The following is a 17,708-nucleotide window of genomic DNA, read 5'->3' as shown; positions in this document are numbered from 1 at the left end:
ATAGCAAATCTAAAATTACAAGTGGGCAGAGACAAACCATCAATACCACAAGTATATGCAGCAGGAAAAAGGGAGCAATGGAGTGGCGTCGGATGGACCTGAACACAAGAGAACCTCTAATTAGTCAACGGTATTCCCTGAAAAGTATAGTTGGAATGTTTTTGAAAACATCCTTAGAACTGGAGTTGGGGCTATCACATTCTCTAACAGTAGTAACTAGATGGTCTCAGTAAGGTAGACAGGGGCTGGAGTCGTCAAGGCCCCTGAGAGCTTTCAAAATGGATCCACATGGGCTCCCTCCTAGGACAGGGCCCTATACTGAGGAGAAACTGCCTGGAGGAATTAGAATTGAGCAGGATAGGGTCAGTAGAGACAAGGGAGAGACAGACTAGGTCTAGATCAGCTGGGGAGGGAAACAGCAGGAAAGCTCATCATGCAAACCGCCATACTTCACACTGTGAAAAAACAACCGAAGAGAGAACTCTGAAGCTTAGAAAGTTTTCTCAATCCTGCCTCATTCTCTTAGGAAAATGAATTTCACATAAAAGTGAACAACAGAAACGAATAGAGGTCAGTTCCTATAACAGAGCTATTATAAGAAAAATGAGGGTGTGGAATAGAATAATGTTCCTACAAACAATGAAAACATGCCAGAAAGACATGCTCATAAAATAGATCCAAATTATAACATATTACATCAAACAAGTTAAGAGACTAAGAAAATGATACAAGACATGAAAGAATTAGAAAAACAAACTCTAGAAATAGAAAAAATCATTTAATAAATCAAGTCTAAATTAGAAGGAATACAAAAGTGAATAAACACAATTGATAATATCTTAAGTGAAATACCAGGTGAAGGGGAAGAAAAAAAAAATAAAAATAATTCAAGAGAAAGTGACACATATTGAAGATTAAGAAATTGAACATCTAGAGAACAGGAGTCCCTAAAGAAGAAACGCAAAGCAAGGAAATAGAATGCTCTTAAAAACGATCTTGAAATAACACCCTTGGAACTATACATTGAAAGAGCACACAATGTACCTGAGACATCAACCTAGAACAACCAATATTAGATAAGTTTTAATAAAATTAATGAATTTAAAGAAAAAGTCCTTTGGCCATCTTGGGGGGCAGGGGGAAGCATGTGATTTGTGGTAGAAAGAAAGTTTCCACAAGTTCATTAAACTTTTCAGGAACAACTTTGCATGTCAAAAGAAATAAAATATATTTATTGTGCTCCAAGTATAAGCCAACGCTTTGATTTCCAGCAAAATGACTTTCAAAATAGGCACGAACTATTATCAACATATAAGACCTCAGTATATTGTTCCCATGAACGCTTGCTGAGAACTCTACTGAAGAACAAGCTTCAGACAATCAAGATGACTAGAGAGAAATTGACAAAAGGCCTTGAGGTAGGCATAAGATCAGCAGTCACCTGATCATTTAGCTAGGACTAAATGATAGTTAAGAGGGAAACAATAGTCTGTATGGCTATATGTCCAGACAATATAAATATATGACAACTATCTATAGTTATACTGCAGGAGTTTTGTAAATGGGAGGTCAGAATGCAAGGATATGGCAAAAATATTTTAATGTTTTAGATAATTATTATGGTGGCATTATCAGTATTATTCTGAGATTGCTGTGTCTGTGATCTAGGAGAAAGCCAATGAATCATTGTGGAATATTCTTATTTTATTCTTTGTGTCCTTGAAAAACAGAAATACTTGAATTGGAAATATCCATAAGAACTCATGAGATCTATAACCAGTGGCATGGTGAAGCAAGTTCACACCAACAGTCTGTACACTTTTTTCTACTCCATGATCAGTAACTTTGTGTCAGTAGCTTGAAATCAGCCATGGTGAGAGTATTTATACACCATGGAAATTGGGAAATGCTACAAATCCAGCCTTTCTTCCCCAACAGAGAGTCAATTGTTAAACCATTTGCCAGCACCCCACAGTATATAGCAATCTTTAGTGTCCAGATCGTAGTAAGAATAGAAGGGAATAGAAAAGCCATCTGTTTACACATTTCTTGATCTGTAAAATGGGACTATAGTACCCACTTACAAGTGTAAAGAGAAAATAAGACATATGGAAATGCTATATAAATGAAAGGGTGTAGGGTAGAGTATTCCTGAAAATCCTATATGGAGATAAATGTGCTTTCCTTCTTCACACAGCTGTGTGCTGACAAGCATTTTATCCTTATAACAAGACCATTGATCAAGTCTATAAACATTTGCAAATGCTCCCAGTAGGCAAAAAGTCTTCTTCCACAAGCTGAGATATGATCATTTGTTAGTCCACTCCCAAGTATAACATTGAGTATTCATTTTTTTGAGTCAAGTATCTATCCCAGCCCTCAGACAAGATGCAACAACTGGCAGAGACCATTATATAGGTCTGGGTTCAGAGACAAATGGGATTGTGGCTTACCTTATACCTGTCCTCACCCTAAAAATGATGGCTTACGGACATAGGGAGACAAAAAGAACATTGTCTACTATTTAAGATTTGAATCTCATGTGGGAGGGCAATATTCCAGAGAGACCACTGTGTTCCAAATTCACTTGATCAGTCACCTGGGATGATTGCTAAAAATTCAGTGTCTTAGTTTACTTCCCAGATCTGCTGAATCAGAATCTCCAAGAGAGGTCTTTAAAATCTGAATTTTTAACAAATGTTCTGGATGATTTTCATGATGAGGCAAGTTCGGAGAAAAATAGAACACAGCTCCACAGGGTTCTAAAAGTAAAGATTTTTAAAAAGGGCCCAAGATAAGTGATGTCTTAGTCTACTTGGGCTGCTATAATGAAATACCATAGATTGGGTGAAAAACAATAGAAATTTTCTCAGTTTTGGAGGCTGGAAGAATAGAGTGGTCAGGTCTTGGTGAGGGCTGTCTCCCTAGCTTGCAGATAGCTGCCTTCTTGCTATGGTCTCACATGACCTCTTCTTTGTGGAAGGTGGGAAGAGGGAGAGAGAGAACAAACTCCCGGGCATCTCTTCTTATAAGGGTATTAATTCCATCATAAGAGCCCCACCCTGATTAGCTCCCAAAGGCCCCATCTCCAAATATCACACTGGAGGCTAGGGCTTCAACACAACCCTAGCTATGTTAGAGTGTGGGGAGATGCAGACATTCAGTCCACATAGGTGCAATGGAGCTTAGTCCTTCAAAGGAGCAGGTGCTCGTTTGTGGAGCTGGATCTTTGGGGTTTTTCTTCTCACCAACCTATGCAAAGCCACATCATACAAGCCATACAGCAAGCACATGCAAGCTGTGCGCCCATTGGTTTTAGCAACATACAATGGACAAAACATGATGATTTAAAGTAAACAACAACAAAAGATCAATCAATGTCACCAGGTATTTTGGATGTTATTCAGTTAAACACCAAATTTAGCTCTGGACCTGCCGTTAGCCCAGACCAAAGGAGAAAATGCACTTGCTAACTGTCTTTCCTATTTCACGCAAGTTAAATTCTGGGTAGAGTTCCAGCTTTTACTTACATCTCCTGAACCATACTTCTATTCTCAAACTTATGCCCTTTAAAGATGAGAAAAGTCATTGATTTTTCCCCCAGAGCTGAACATTTTTTGTCTCAATGCATTTCTAGCTTATTAGAGAAGCAAAACTAGTCATATTAAAAATACCCAATGGGGAACCTCCCTCCCCATTCTGGAAGCTGATGAGAAAAATAACACATTTTGCAAAATCTGCAGTTGGGTTTTTTTAATAGATAGAGTTTTCTTACCTTTTAATAATTCAGGTAACCCTGGAGATCCAGCCACTTTCCAGACATTGTTCAGCAATGAAGAACTCAGGAAGTCCCCAATTCCAAATTGATTATCCAATTAGGCAAGTCCCGTTACTCAGTGTCTTCATAACAGAAGAAGGATACCTCAGTGTGGTAGAAGAGTCCCTGAATTCAGGCCTAGCTCTGCTGTAAACTAATCAGCAGTTTCCATCAAACCATTTATTTACCTTCTCTGAGCCTGTTGCCTTCATTAATTCAACTATTTCGTAAGTATCTAAGAAGTGCCACACTGTATCCAGGTGAAGGGGACTGCCTTCAGGAGACCACAGTTTGGAGAAAAGGGAATTTTCCATTCTGTAACATAATGTTTCCTTTCCTTGTATGGGTGCCTTGTCTCTGTTCTTCACTAGCTTGGCACATGAAACGAAAACCTGTGAGTCTATGATGGAACAAATGAATGAGTGAGTGAAAGAAAACAGTTTTCTAAATCACCTTATTTTATGCCACTACCACTCTTCCTAAGGTCCCCTCTGCCTGATAACTCAGGCCCAAGTAGTCCAACTTTGATTTCCCCTTTCTTAGGTTTCTAGCACTCAGAAAACTCATTTGTTGGCTGTAACCTGCCCCTTCATTCTTCCCTGGCACCATTCCTCTGAATCTACTTCCATCTCTCATACACCCCTGAATATTTTCCTATATTCTAAATCCAAACATCCATTGTGCACATACTATATAGCAAGCACTGGGCAAACCAAGATGCTGGAGAACAGACTCTGCTCCACATTTGCTATGGCTGCAGACTGGGCTCTGTGTATCCCATTCACAGTCACAGAGAGTATGCCTCAGTTGACTCACAGCTACTGGGATACCAGTTCACGCAAAATAATGCCACGTAATTCCCAGGAGAGTCTTACATCAACTAATTCTACCCACCTCTCACTCACCACCTCACGCTAGCCCCCTGTACAATAAATTTTAACAAAAATAGCTGTTTAGGGGGATAGAACCACTTTAAATTTTCCATCCACTTAGTAGTCCATGAATCTGGGTGCTACACCAAATGACTGGAGCACAAAGCTCTTATCTCTACCTTCGGTATCGTTTTCCCGTCATTATCGAACAATGAGACACCAGTTTCTCCAGAAAACATTACTCAGACAGTTTTTTAAGTAAGTAGCATTTTTATAGCATATCGAGGTTTAAAACCATTTCTACATATGCTCTTTCAGTCAATATTCACAACAAAGCCTGAGGCTCAGAGGATAAGTAACTAGGCCATATGGTCAGTAAAGTGACAGGGCTGGCATTTATGCCTGGGTCTGAGTCAAAATCCTGGAGCCTGCACAGAGGGAGCCAAGTGATACTGTTCGGTTTAGTCCTCATACTCACTAAAAGCTACACATTTAGCCTTTAAGCATTTACTCCAATAGCATTATATAGTAGTACCCCCTTATCTGCTGGGGATATGTTCCCAAACCCCCATGGATGCCTGAAACCTCACATATGCTCAACTCTGTATACACTATGCTTTTTCGATCTGATAACCACAATGGCTACTAAGTATCTAGCGGGCAAGTAGTGTAGACAGTATGTGTACGCTGCACAGAAGGATGATTCATGTCCCATGTGGGATGGAATGGACAGCGTGAGATATCACTCAACTCAGAATGGCACACAATTTAAAACTTGTGAATTATTTCTGGATTTTCCATTTAATTATTTTGGACTGTGGTTGACCATGGGTAACTAAAACCATAAAAAGTGAAACCATAATAAAGGAGCACTACTATGCATAGATTTAAAGAGATAACCTCATCAAGATTTTTTAAGGGTGTTCATTACACAATCCTAAACATATATTTTACTTTTGTAACATTATTTTGGCTTTTTCAGTATGCTGAGCCCCTCAGGAGAAGTTGCTCAGGCCTCTTTCAAGCTCAGAGCCTTGACAAACTTTTTTTTTTTTTCTTTTAACATGACATCACTAAAAATGTTGCTTACTTACTGTCACTTTTCCATGTTTCCACCTGGAAATGAAATTGGCTGGATTTTTTTTTAATTTGTACTCCTGTTGTACATAAATCTTGTCCACCTCGCCTCCATAAAGACATTTTTATTGACCCATACCTACTATAAACCCTAGAAAGATCACATACCCCAGCCTGAGCCTCCACCTCCCCAGCAGGGGCAAGATCTTGTGCTTTGCTCTCCAGAAAACCCAGCTGGTTGCAAACCATGACCCTCCCCAGAGAATTGTCTTCTAGGGGTGATATTGGAGGATTCAAATAGCAGAGGGAGCCTTTGGATTATTTAAAATTATATCTCTAGACCTCAATTCCTTCATACGTAAAATGAAAGAAATAACACTAATGAAAATTAAAAGAACATCTAGAGCTTTTCAGATTTGTAGATATATTTACAAGATATTACACCAAATACCAGGCTCTGAACTTTAATATCTTCGCCTAGCTGGGCACAACAGCTGCCCATCTGAAAGGAGGGATCAACTTTTCTCTTTGCAATTGGAATTGCAGGCCCTCCTAACATCTTCCCAGTCACTCTCCTCGCATCTTAACAAGGCTTCATTCAGGTGCATGGCCTGCTTTGGTGACAAATGCATCAAGCCAGAAGTACCAGATTCTTTGGCCTCCACTGGGCTGTATCTTCCCTCTATGCCCACATGCTCAGGGCATCATGAGAATGGCATGTGAATTATCCAGCTATGGATGGATTCCACTAGAGCCATCTCCAAGATCATCTCATGCCCTGAGTGCCTGAGCACAGCTGCGGATCTTCATGGTCCAACCAATGATAACTCCTCTCCATTTTTTCCCTTTCCCTATTTACTATAGCTTTTTGGAAAGTTGATGAAATGAAATATTCTCCAGCAGAGGAAGTAATATAAAGCTTAAAAGTCATTTCTGATGGAATGGTGAAATAATTCCACTGCTTTCCTTTGAGCAAAAAACTAAAATAAGGCAACCTGAGGCCGCTCTGGGGATTTCATTATTGATAGATTGGAGGGAAACAATGGCTCTAGATGAACAAGTTTTTCTCTTAACTTGTTAGAGCACTTTGGAATGAAGAGATGAGAAAGACAAGGGCTAGACAATAGAATAAACCGAGCACCAACTTATTTACATAATTTTATATAGAAATCCATTGATGTATGAAATATAAAGTGACTGTTGAATAGTGAAAAAGTAAGTATTTTAGAAAACAATCTATGTTTACTACCTAGCTCTAAAATAACTGAACATTTTATAAAATACCTCTTGCATCTTTGTAAAACTTACTGGCAGTTTAAGCTATGTGTGTGTACAGTTTTAAGAAAATACAATCTTGGGACGGAGGAGCCAAGATGGCTGAATAGGAACAGCTCCGGTCTACAGCTCCCAGCGTGAGCGATGCAGAAGACGGGTGATTTCTGCATTTCCATCTGAGGTACCGGGTTCATCTCACTAGGGAGTGCCAGACAGTGGGCGCAGGTCAGTGGGTGCGCGCACCGTGCACGAGCCGAAGAAGGGTGAGGCATTGCCTCACTCGGGAAGCGCAAGGGGTCAGGCAGTTCCCTTTCCTGGTCAAAGAAAGGGGTGACAGATGGCACCTGGAAAATCGGGTCACTCCCACCCGAATACTGCGCTTTTCCAACAGGCTTAAAAAATGGCGCACCAGGAGATTATATCCCGCACCTGGCTCGGAGGGTCCTACGCCCATGGAGTCTCGCTGATTGCTAGCACAGTACTCTGAGATCAAACTGCAAGGCAGCAGCGAGACTGGGGGAGGGGCGCCCGCCATTGCCCAGGCTTGCTTAGGTAAACAAAGCAGCCGGGAAGCCCACTGAGTGGCTGAACTGAGTGGAGCCCACCACAGGTCAAGGAGGCCTGCCTGCCTCTGTAGGCTCCACCTCTGGGGGCAGGGCACAGACAAACAAAAAGACAGCAGTAACCTCTGCAGACTTAAATGTCCCTGTCTGACAGCTTTGAAGAGAGAAGTGGTTCTCCCAGCACGCAGCTAGAGATCTGAGAACAGGCAGACTGCCTCCTCAAGTGGGTCCCTGACCCCTGACCCCTGAGCGGCCTAACTGGGAGGCACCCCCCAGCAGGGGCAGACTGACACCTCACAAGGCCGGGTACTCCAACAGACCTGCAGCTGAGGGTCCTGTCTGTTAGAAGGAAAACTAACAAACAGAAAGGACGTCCACACCAAAAACCCATCTGTACATCACCATCATCAAAGACCAAAAGTAGATAAAACCACAAAGATGGGGAAAAAACAGAGCAGAAAAACTGGAAACTCTAAAAAGCAGAGCACCTCTCCTCCTCCAAAGGAACGCAGTTCCTCACCAGCAATGGAACAAAGCTGGACGGAGAATGACTTTGACGAGCTGAGAGAAGAAGGCTTCAGACGATCAAATTACTCCAAGCTACGGGAGGATATTCAAACCAAAGTCAAAGTTGAAAACTTTGAAAAAAATTTAGAAGAATGTATAACTAGAATAACCAATACAGAGAAGTGCTTAAAGGAGCTGATGGAGCTGAAAACCAAGGCTCGAGAACTACGTGAAGAATGCAGAAGCCTCAGAAGCTGATGCGATCAAATGGAAGAAAGGGTATCAGTGATGGAAGATGAAATGAATGAAATGAAGCGAGAAGGGAAGTTTAGAGAAAAAAGAATAAAAAGAAACGAGCAAAGCCTCCAAGAAATATGGGACTATGTGAAAATACCAAATCTACGTCTGATTGGTGTACCTGAAAGTGACGGGGAGAATGGAACCAAGTTGGAAAACACTCTGCAGGATATTATCCAGGAGAACTTCCCCAATCTAGCAAGGCAGGCCAACATTCAGATTCAGGAAATACAGAGAACGCCACAAAGATACTCCTTGAGAATAGCAACTCCAAGACACATAATTGTCAGATTCACCAAAGTTGAAATGAAGGAAAAAATGTTAAGGGCAGCCAGAGAGAAAGGTCGGGTTACCCCCAAAGGGAAGCCCATCAGACTAACAGCAGATCTCTCGGCAGAAACTCTACAAGCCAGAAGAGAGTGGGGGCCAATATTCAACATTCTTAAAGAAAAGAATTTTCAACCCAGAATTTCATATCCAGCCAAACTAAGTTTCATAAGTGAAGGAGAAATAAAATCCTTTACAGACAAGCAAATGCTGAGAGATTTTGTCACCACCAGGCCTGCCCTAAAAGAGCTCCTGAAGGAAGCACTAAACATGGAAAGGCACAACCAGTACCAGCCACTGCAAAATCATGCCAAAATGTAAAGACTATCAAGACTAGGAAGAGACTGCATCAACTAACGAGCAAAATAACCAGCTGACATCATAATGACAGGATCAAATTCACACATAACAATATTAACTTTAAATGTGAATGGACTAAATGCTCCAATTAAAAGACACAGACTGGCAAATTGGATAAAGAGTCAAGACCCATCAGTGTGCTGTATTCAGGAAACCCATCTCACGTGCAGATAGGCTCAAAATAAAAGGATGGAGGAAGATCTACCAAGCAAATGGAAAGCAAAAAAAGGCAGGGGTTGCAATCCTAGTCTCTGATAAAATAGACTGTAAACCAACAAAGATCAAAGAGACAAAGAAGGCCATTACATAATGGTAAAGGGATCAATTCAACAAGAAGAGCTAACTATCCTAAATACATATGCACCCAATACAGGAGCACCCAGATTCATAAAGCAAGTCCTGAATGACCTACACAGAGACTTAGACTCCCACACATTAATAATGGGAGACTTTAACACCCCACTGTCAACATTAGACAGATCAACGAGACGGAAAGTCAACAAGGATACCCAGGAATTGAACTCAGCTCTGCACCAAGCAGACCTAATAGACATCTACAGAACTCTCCACCCCAAATCAACAGAATATACATTTTTTTTCAGCACCACACCACACCTACTCCAAAATTGACCACATAGTTGGAAGTAAAGCTCTCCTTAGCAAATGTAAAAGAACAGAAATTATAACAAACTATCTCTCAGATCACAGTGCAATCAAGCTAGAACTCAGGATTAAGAATCTCACTCAAAACTGCTCAACTACATGGAAACTGAACAACCTGCTCCTGAATGACTACTGGGTACATAACGAAATGAAGGCAGAAATAAAGATGTTCTTTGAAACCAACGAGAACCAAGACACAACATACCAGAATCTCTGGGATGCATTCAAAGCAGTGTGTAGAGGGAAATTTATAGCACTAAATGCCCACAAGAGAAAGCAGGAAAGATCCAAAATTGACACCCTAACATCACAATTAAAAGAACTAGAAAAGCAAGAGCAAACACATTCAAAAGCAAGCAGAAGGCAAGAAATAACTAAAATCAGAGCAGAACTGAAGGAAATAGAGACACAAAAAACCCTTCAAAAAATTAATGAATCCAGGAGCTGGTTTTTTGAAAGGATCAACAAAATTGATAGACCGCTAGCAAGACTAATAAAGAAAAAAAGAGAGAAGAATCAAATAGATGCAATAAAAAATGATAAAGGGGATATCACCACCGATCCCACAGAAATACAAACTACCATCAGAGAATATTACAAACACCTCTATGCAAATAAACTAGAAAATCTAGAAGAAATGGATAAATTCCTCGACACATACACTCTCCCAAGACTAAACCAGGAAGAAGTTGAATCTCTGAATAGACCAATAACAGGAGCTGAAATTGTGGCAATAATCAATAGCTTACCAACCAAAAAGAGTCCAGGACCAGATGGATTCACAGCTGAATTCTGCCAGAGGTGCAAGGAGGAACTGGTACCATTCCTTCTGAAACTATTCCAATCAATAGAAAAAGAGGGAATCCTCCCTAACTCATTTTATGAGGCCAGCATCATCCTGATACCAAAGCCAGGGAGAGACACAACCAAAAAAGAGAATTTTAGACCAATATCCTTGATGAACATTGATGCAAAAATCCTCAATAAAATACTGGCAAACCAAATCCAGCAGCACATCAAAAAGCTTATCCACCATGATCAAGTGGGCTTCATCCCTGGGATGCAAGGCTGGTTCAATATACACAAATCAATAAATGTAATCCAGCATACAAACAGAACCAAAGACAAAAACCACATGATTTTCTCAATAGATGCAGAAAAGGCCTTTGACAAAATTCAACAACCTTCATGCTAAAAACTCTCAATAAATTAGGTATTGATGGGATGTATCTCAATAAGAGCTATCTATGACAAACCCACAGCCAATATCATACTGAATGGACAAAAACTGGAAGCATTCCCTTTGAAAACTGGCACAAGACAGGGATGCCCTCTCTCACCACTCCTATTCAACATAGTGTTGGAAGTTCTGGCCAGGGCAATTAGGCAGGAGAAGGAAATAATGGGTATTCAATTAGGAAAAAAGGAAGTCAAATTGTCCCTGTTTGCAGACGACATGATGGTATATCTAGAAAACCCCATTGTCTCAGCCCAAAATCTCCTTAAGCTGATAAGCAACTTCAGCAAAGTCTCAGGATACAAAATCAATGTACAAAAATCACAAGCATTCTTATACACCAACAACAGACAAACAGAGAGCCAAATCATGAGTGAACTCCCATTCACAATTGCTTCAAAGAGAATAAAATACCTAGGAATCCAACTTACAAGGGATGTGAAGGACCTCTTCAAGGAGAACTACAAACCACTGCTCAAGGAAATAAAAGAGGATACAAACAAATGGAAGAACATTCCATGCTCATGGGTAGGAAGAATCAATATTGTGAAAATGGCCATACTGCCCAAGGTAATTTACAGATTCAATGCCATCCCCATCAAGCTACCAATGACTTTCTTCACAGAATTGGAAAAAACTATTTTAAAGTTCATATGGAACCAAAAAAGAGCCCGCATCGCCAAGTCAATCCTAAGCCAAAAGAACAAAGCTGGAGGCATCACACTACCTGACTTCAAACTATACTACAAGGCTACAGTAACCAAAACAGCATGGTACTGGTACCAAAACAGAGATATAGACCAATGGAACAGAACAGAGCCCTCAGAAATAATGCCACATATCTACAACTATCTGATCTTTGACAAACCTGACAAAAACAAGGATGGGAAAAGGATTCCCTATTTAATAAATGGTGCTGGGAAAACTGGCTAGCCATATGTACAAAGCTGAAACTGGATCCCTTCCTTACACCTTATACAAAAATCAATTCAAGATGGATTAAAGACTTAAACGTTAGACCTAAAACCATAAAAACCCTAGAAGAAAACCTAAGCATTACCATTCAGGACATAGGCATGGGCAAGGACTTCATGTCTAAAACACCAAAAGCAATGGCAACAAAAGCCAAAATTGACAAATGGGATCTAATTAAACTCAAGAGCTTCTGCACAGCAAAAGAAACTACCATCAGAGTGAACAGGCAACCTACCAAATGGGAGAAAATTTTCACAACCTACATATGACAAAGGGCTAATATCCAGAATCTACAATGAACTCAAACAAATTTACAAGAAAAAAACAAACAACCCCATCAAAAAGTGGGCAAAGGACATGAACAGACACTTCTCAAAAGAAGACATTTATGCAGCCAAAAAACACATGAAAAAATGCTCACCATCACTGGCCATCAGAGAAATGCAAATCAAAACCACAATGAGATACATCTCACACCAGTTAGAATGGCAATCATTAAAAAATCAGGAAACAACAGGTGCTGGAGAGGATGTGGAGAAATAGGAACACTTTTACACTGTTGGTGGGACTGTAAACTAGTTCAACCATTGTGGAAGTCAGTGTGGCGATTCCTCAGGGATCTAGAACTAGAAATACCATTTGACCCAGCCATCCCATTACTGGGTATATACCCAAAGGACTGTAAATCATGCTGCTATAAAGACACATGCACACGTATGTTTATTGCAGCATTATTCACAATAGCAAAGACTTGGAACCAACCCAAATGTCCAACAATGATAGACTGGATTAAGAAAATGTGGCACAAATACACCGTGGAATACTATGCAGCCATAAAAAATGATGAGTTCATGTCCTTTGTAGGGACATGGATGAAATTGGAAATCATCGTTCTCAGTAAACTATCGCAAGAACAAAAAACCAAACACCGCATATTCTCACTCATAGGTGGGAATTGAACAATGAGAACACATGGACACAGGAAGGGGAACATCACACTCTGGGGACTGTTGTGGGGTGGGGGGAGGGGGGAGGGATAGCATTGGGAGATATACCTAAAGTATAATAATAGTAAATAAATAAATAAATAAAATATAATCTTTTATGTTATCATTTAAGGTAATTCTTAAGAATGCATTCTCTAAGCAAATGAGACATTGAGTTGGGGATAGGATGGGAAGAGCACATTTACACTTCTGATGCAGCATGGGCCATTCACCATTTCTTCATGATTAAAGGCTATCAGGAAGGCTGGAAAAGTATGTGTAACAAAGATTATAAACAGCAATTTTTGCAGGGCAAATTTCTTCGTAAGTGAGGGAGTAGGGGATTTAAAGGCAAACATAGCTGTCTCAGCATACAAAGGTTTGTACTGTGTAAGATTCCTAAATCCTAACTCCTTTTGACAAGTATTCCTTAACAGGCCTCCCAGATATCTGAAACCAATTTTAACCCACTCTGGTCCTCCACTGACTACAACATTACCTGAATGGTGTGGTCCAATTTCCAAGCTGCTTACCAGTCCTCAAGCCTATGGGGTAAGTAAATCTCAGGCCTCTAGGGTGAAGGAATATCCCTTGTGGGACAGACTTGGTGAATATCGATGAGCCCGGGAACCTCAAAAAGCCTGCTACTTGCAGGATTGAGGAGGAAGCTTTTGTTTTGGTTTCCTTTTTTTTTTTTTTTGAGACGGAGTCTTGCTCTGTTGCCCAGGCTGGAGTGCAGTGGTGTGATCTCGGCTCACTGCAAGCTCCGCCTCCCGGGTTCACGCCATTCTCCTGGCTCAGCCTCCCGAGTATCTGGGACTACAGGCGCCCGCCACCACGCCAGGCTAATTTTTTGTATTTTTAGTAGAGATGGGGTTTCACCACGTTACCCAGGATGGTCTCAATCTCCTGACCTCGTGATCCACCTGCCTCGGCCTCCCAAAGTGCTGGGATTACAGGTGTGAGCCACCAAGCCCGACCTGAGGAGGAAGCATTTTTTAAAAATTCACTGCACTAAGAATCATTTCTCTTGTCAATTGTTGCTGATGTTGGCTTATTCTTTTTTATAGTTACCAATATTTTTAACCATAAAATGACCTTAGAAAATATAAAAGAAGCATCCTCACAAACTGCTGTGTTTTGAGGTTTTGAATATTAGGCCTGTGCTTTACGGCTCAAGGGAGTGGAATGAAAAATGCTGAGAGGCACTTAGAATCATTACTAACAAATCAAAAGTCAGGGAATTGGAGAAGAGCGCAGTCTTAGGGTTGCAAGTGCCCTTAGAAGTGTCCAGCTGGCTAGCCCTGTACACAGACAAAAACTCATCTCAGGTGTGTTCAGGGCACAGAAGCCTAAGGCAGTGGTTCTCAAACAGTAGTCTCCAAACCAGCAGCCTCACTTGGGAACTTGCTAGAAATGCACACTCTCAGGCCCCACCTCAGAAACCCTAAGCTTGAACAATGATCTGTATTTTAACAAGCCCTCCATGTGATCCTGTGACAGGCGAAAGTTGGAAACCACTGCCCTAAAAATCCCCCTGCAAGGACCCATTCTACAAGTAGTTTAGTATGGCCTTCCCAAAGCCAATGGAAGAAGAGTTGGGATCTTAATTCTTTCAAGGGAACCTCTGTATGGGAAAAATTATTATTAGCCAGATCCAGTTAGCTTCTGGCATTATCCACTATGATGACTTCCAGCCATTTCTAGACTTGTGATACTCATCCCAAGAAATATGCTGAGAAGACACACTTTTAAGGTAAAATGTAACAGGACGCCAGGCGTGGTGGCTGACGCCTGTAATCCCAGCACTTTAGGAGACCAAAGTGGATGGATCACTTGCAGTCAGGAGTTCAAGACCAGCCTGGCCAACATGGCAAAACCCCGTCTCTACTAAAAATACAAAAATTAGCCAGATGTGGTGGTGGCACATGCCTGTAATCCCAGCTACTCGCGAGGCTGAAGCAGGGGAATCACTTGAACCCCAGAGACCAGAGGTTGAAGTAAGCTGAGATCACAACACTGCACTCCAGCCTGGATTACAGAGTGAGACTCTGTCTCAAAAAAAAAAAAGTGGCAATAACTGTGTTTCAAGGATTTTTGGATAGGCAGGAATGTTACAAAACCAACACGAGAATCTTCCCCTATTCTGAGATCATAGGATTATGCTAACTCCTAATTCCTGTCAACCCTAGTTAATACCAGTGGTGGAAACATCCTTAACTCAAAGAGGAATGTAAGTAGCATGCACTTTAACACCTCTTACCTCAGGCTTAGAGACCCCTTATGGCTGTACAGCATCAGATATTCAATGCTGACTCAGGGAAAGGCTGTACCATGCCTGCAGCAGAAACATCAGCCAAGGCCAGACAGGGCAGTTACAGAAAGAAAAACATGCATTCTGTTTAAAAAAAAAAAAAATTGTAGTACTGCTATTGTTTTCTGCCTTCATCATGAAGTGACACCTCTCTCTCTTTTCCCAACCAGGAACAGCTAAAAGAGGATGATGTGGAATGCATTGTAAACCACGATGAACTAGCCATAAATTACCAGGAGCAAGCCTCCTCACCCTGCAGTCCTCCTGCAAGGCTAGGTCTGGACCAGAAAGCTTCACCCCAGACACCAGGCAAGGAAAACATTTATGAGGGAGACCTCGGCCTGGGAGGCTACGAACTCAAGCTTGAGCAAACTTTGGGTCAATCCCAGTTGATTTAATTGGCATGAAGAGTACAGATGTAATCACAAGTAATGCAAGGCTCACTGAGGAATACAAGCCAAGCTGATGAGGCAGTATAGGGGAGAGGCTGGAAAACGTATTAAGAGCATAAATTGGAGAGAATCAAAGCCTTGTCACATGGATCCTCTGGTGCCTGAAGAAATGAGATTTTATTATCCCTCTCTATTATGCAAATGAATTTAGTTTTTTGACAGCAGCCATTTTGATTACTGGATTGACTGGGGTGGGGATGGGGGTATCAGGAGTCTAGCTGCTGGAGGATGGGACAGCTGTGCTGGGTCTTCAGGGCGTTTCTGCTGTGTATGCAGCTCTCCAGGCCCTTCACTTCTATTCTGGATTTTATTCCCTCCATTAGGGAGAGTTTAAAAATAAGAAAAGAAAGCTTCTGAGAGTAAACATTTTGCTCCTAAGCTGAAGGGAATGTACAGCTATTTAGTAAGTGATAAGTTTCTTATTTTGAGGACTTGACTCCTATTTGCTCTCAGTGACCCCAGGGCAGAGCCCAGAGAAGTGTTCTGTACCCACTGCTGATGGTTTCCCAGAGCCCACGCTGAGTTGAAGAACCTATTGTTCTTGTTGGCATCCTTCTTATGCTACTTCTCCCATCGCTCAAAGGGGTTGCCTATGACTGGGTGTGCCCTGCACTAAATGCAGCACCACTTTCAAGCTTGGTAGGACCATTCCAAGAAAACCAGGTTTCTTCTCCCCATACCACATTGTGCCTGAAGAACAAGCCTTCCCATCCTTGCCTGCATGTGAGTCACTTCTTGGCTGTGCAGCAGGTCCCCCCCATATGCTGGAAGGTAGGATTCTGCAGCCCGTGTTGCTCTCTACCTGGTAGCAGACTGTGCAGGAGCCCCAACCTGTCCTCCAATTCCAGCATTCACAGCTGGTGAGCAGTGCAGGAGCAGGGCGAGAGGAACAGAGCCAATGATGTGTGGGTTTCACTGAGGAGCCAAGGACAGGGCCTCAGGACTCCCCCTTACAAGGCGTGGCTCATGGCCTACATTCCAGAGACCAACACGACAGCTTTTAATTCAGCTGCATGACCTGTGCCTTTTAAGCCATGAAGATACCTCAAGCATAGCCCCTCTTGAAATCCAGATGTTCATATTAGACTCCAAAAAATAGGTCCCAGGCCTAGGTGCCCAGGCTATGATGAGTCTGCTTTTGAAGGAGGTAGGGAATGACATCTTGCTTGGACCCAAAGCTTAAAAGTAATGTATGCTTTGCTGACCACTGTTAGGCCTTAAATATTCACTGTGGTGGTATCAGGCACACTGCTATGTGCATCAAATTTTGCTTTCCAAATGGAATCTCTGGGGCACAAGTTGTTTTATACTCAAGCTAAGTAAAACTTTGTCATTTCAGGTAAATATGACAAGTGGTGGAACATGAAGTTTTCTAATTTGACTTAATCCTAATAAATTTTTGTTATAAAGTATGATTGTGTTTGGCTAATGCTTTATTTAAAGTCATTTTCTCTTTCCAGGTGGCTTGGTGGTTCTAAGCTCTTGTACGCAGAGTGCCAGCTGAAGCGGGCACTGAAAGCTAATGTATGGGAGATGCAGGGATCCTGTGGGCCAGAAACAGCTAACAGGCTAGCAAGACAAGTCACTGAAGGAATGAAGAGAGCAGGGATGGGCTGGGGAGGCGTCCCAGAGAAGGGAAACCTGAGTCAAGCAGAGGGGCACAGATGCCGCCTTTCCCACTAGGGATGACCAGGGTTCACAAAAGCTACAAAAATAGGGGAAGGAGATACTAGAGGAGAAAGAAAAGAAAGGCAAAAAGATAAAATGTTCATCTTTTTTTCTGTCCCTATCATGCTAAAAGGACGGGAGGCAAACTTGGCGTTTTCTTTCTCTTTGTGTGGAGAAAGACACCAAGGAAAGAAAAGATCCACCCAAAAAAGGCAAACCTTAGTAGGGGGCAGGAGTGGAGAGAAGGAAGAGAAATATGACATACCAGATGGAAATGAGATCAAGTGGGGAGGGGAGGGTACACAATCTAAAACTAGC

General features: G+C 41.7%; 1 protein-coding gene across 1 annotated transcript in view; it reads left to right on the top strand.

Annotated features, from left to right (window-relative positions):
* The window catches only part of SLC9A9 (solute carrier family 9 member A9), a 591,760-nt gene extending 574,626 nt beyond the window's left edge, over nt 1–17,134 (top strand). The window contains exons 15-16 of the mRNA XM_054481518.2: nt 13,403–13,508; nt 15,441–17,134. Of these exons, the coding sequence (XP_054337493.1) occupies nt 13,403–13,508; nt 15,441–15,668 (334 nt within the window). The 3' untranslated portion in view covers nt 15,669–17,134. The remainder of the gene's footprint in view (nt 1–13,402; nt 13,509–15,440) is intronic.
* The last annotated feature ends 574 nt before the right edge of the window (nt 17,135–17,708 follow it).

Source organism: Pongo pygmaeus, chromosome 2, assembly GCF_028885625.2.
Source record: "Pongo pygmaeus isolate AG05252 chromosome 2, NHGRI_mPonPyg2-v2.0_pri, whole genome shotgun sequence".
NCBI classification, from domain to species: Eukaryota; Metazoa; Chordata; class Mammalia; order Primates; family Hominidae; genus Pongo; species Pongo pygmaeus.
Note: the sequence above shows the minus strand (reverse complement) of the source record. Positions and strands in the feature narration are given on the sequence as shown.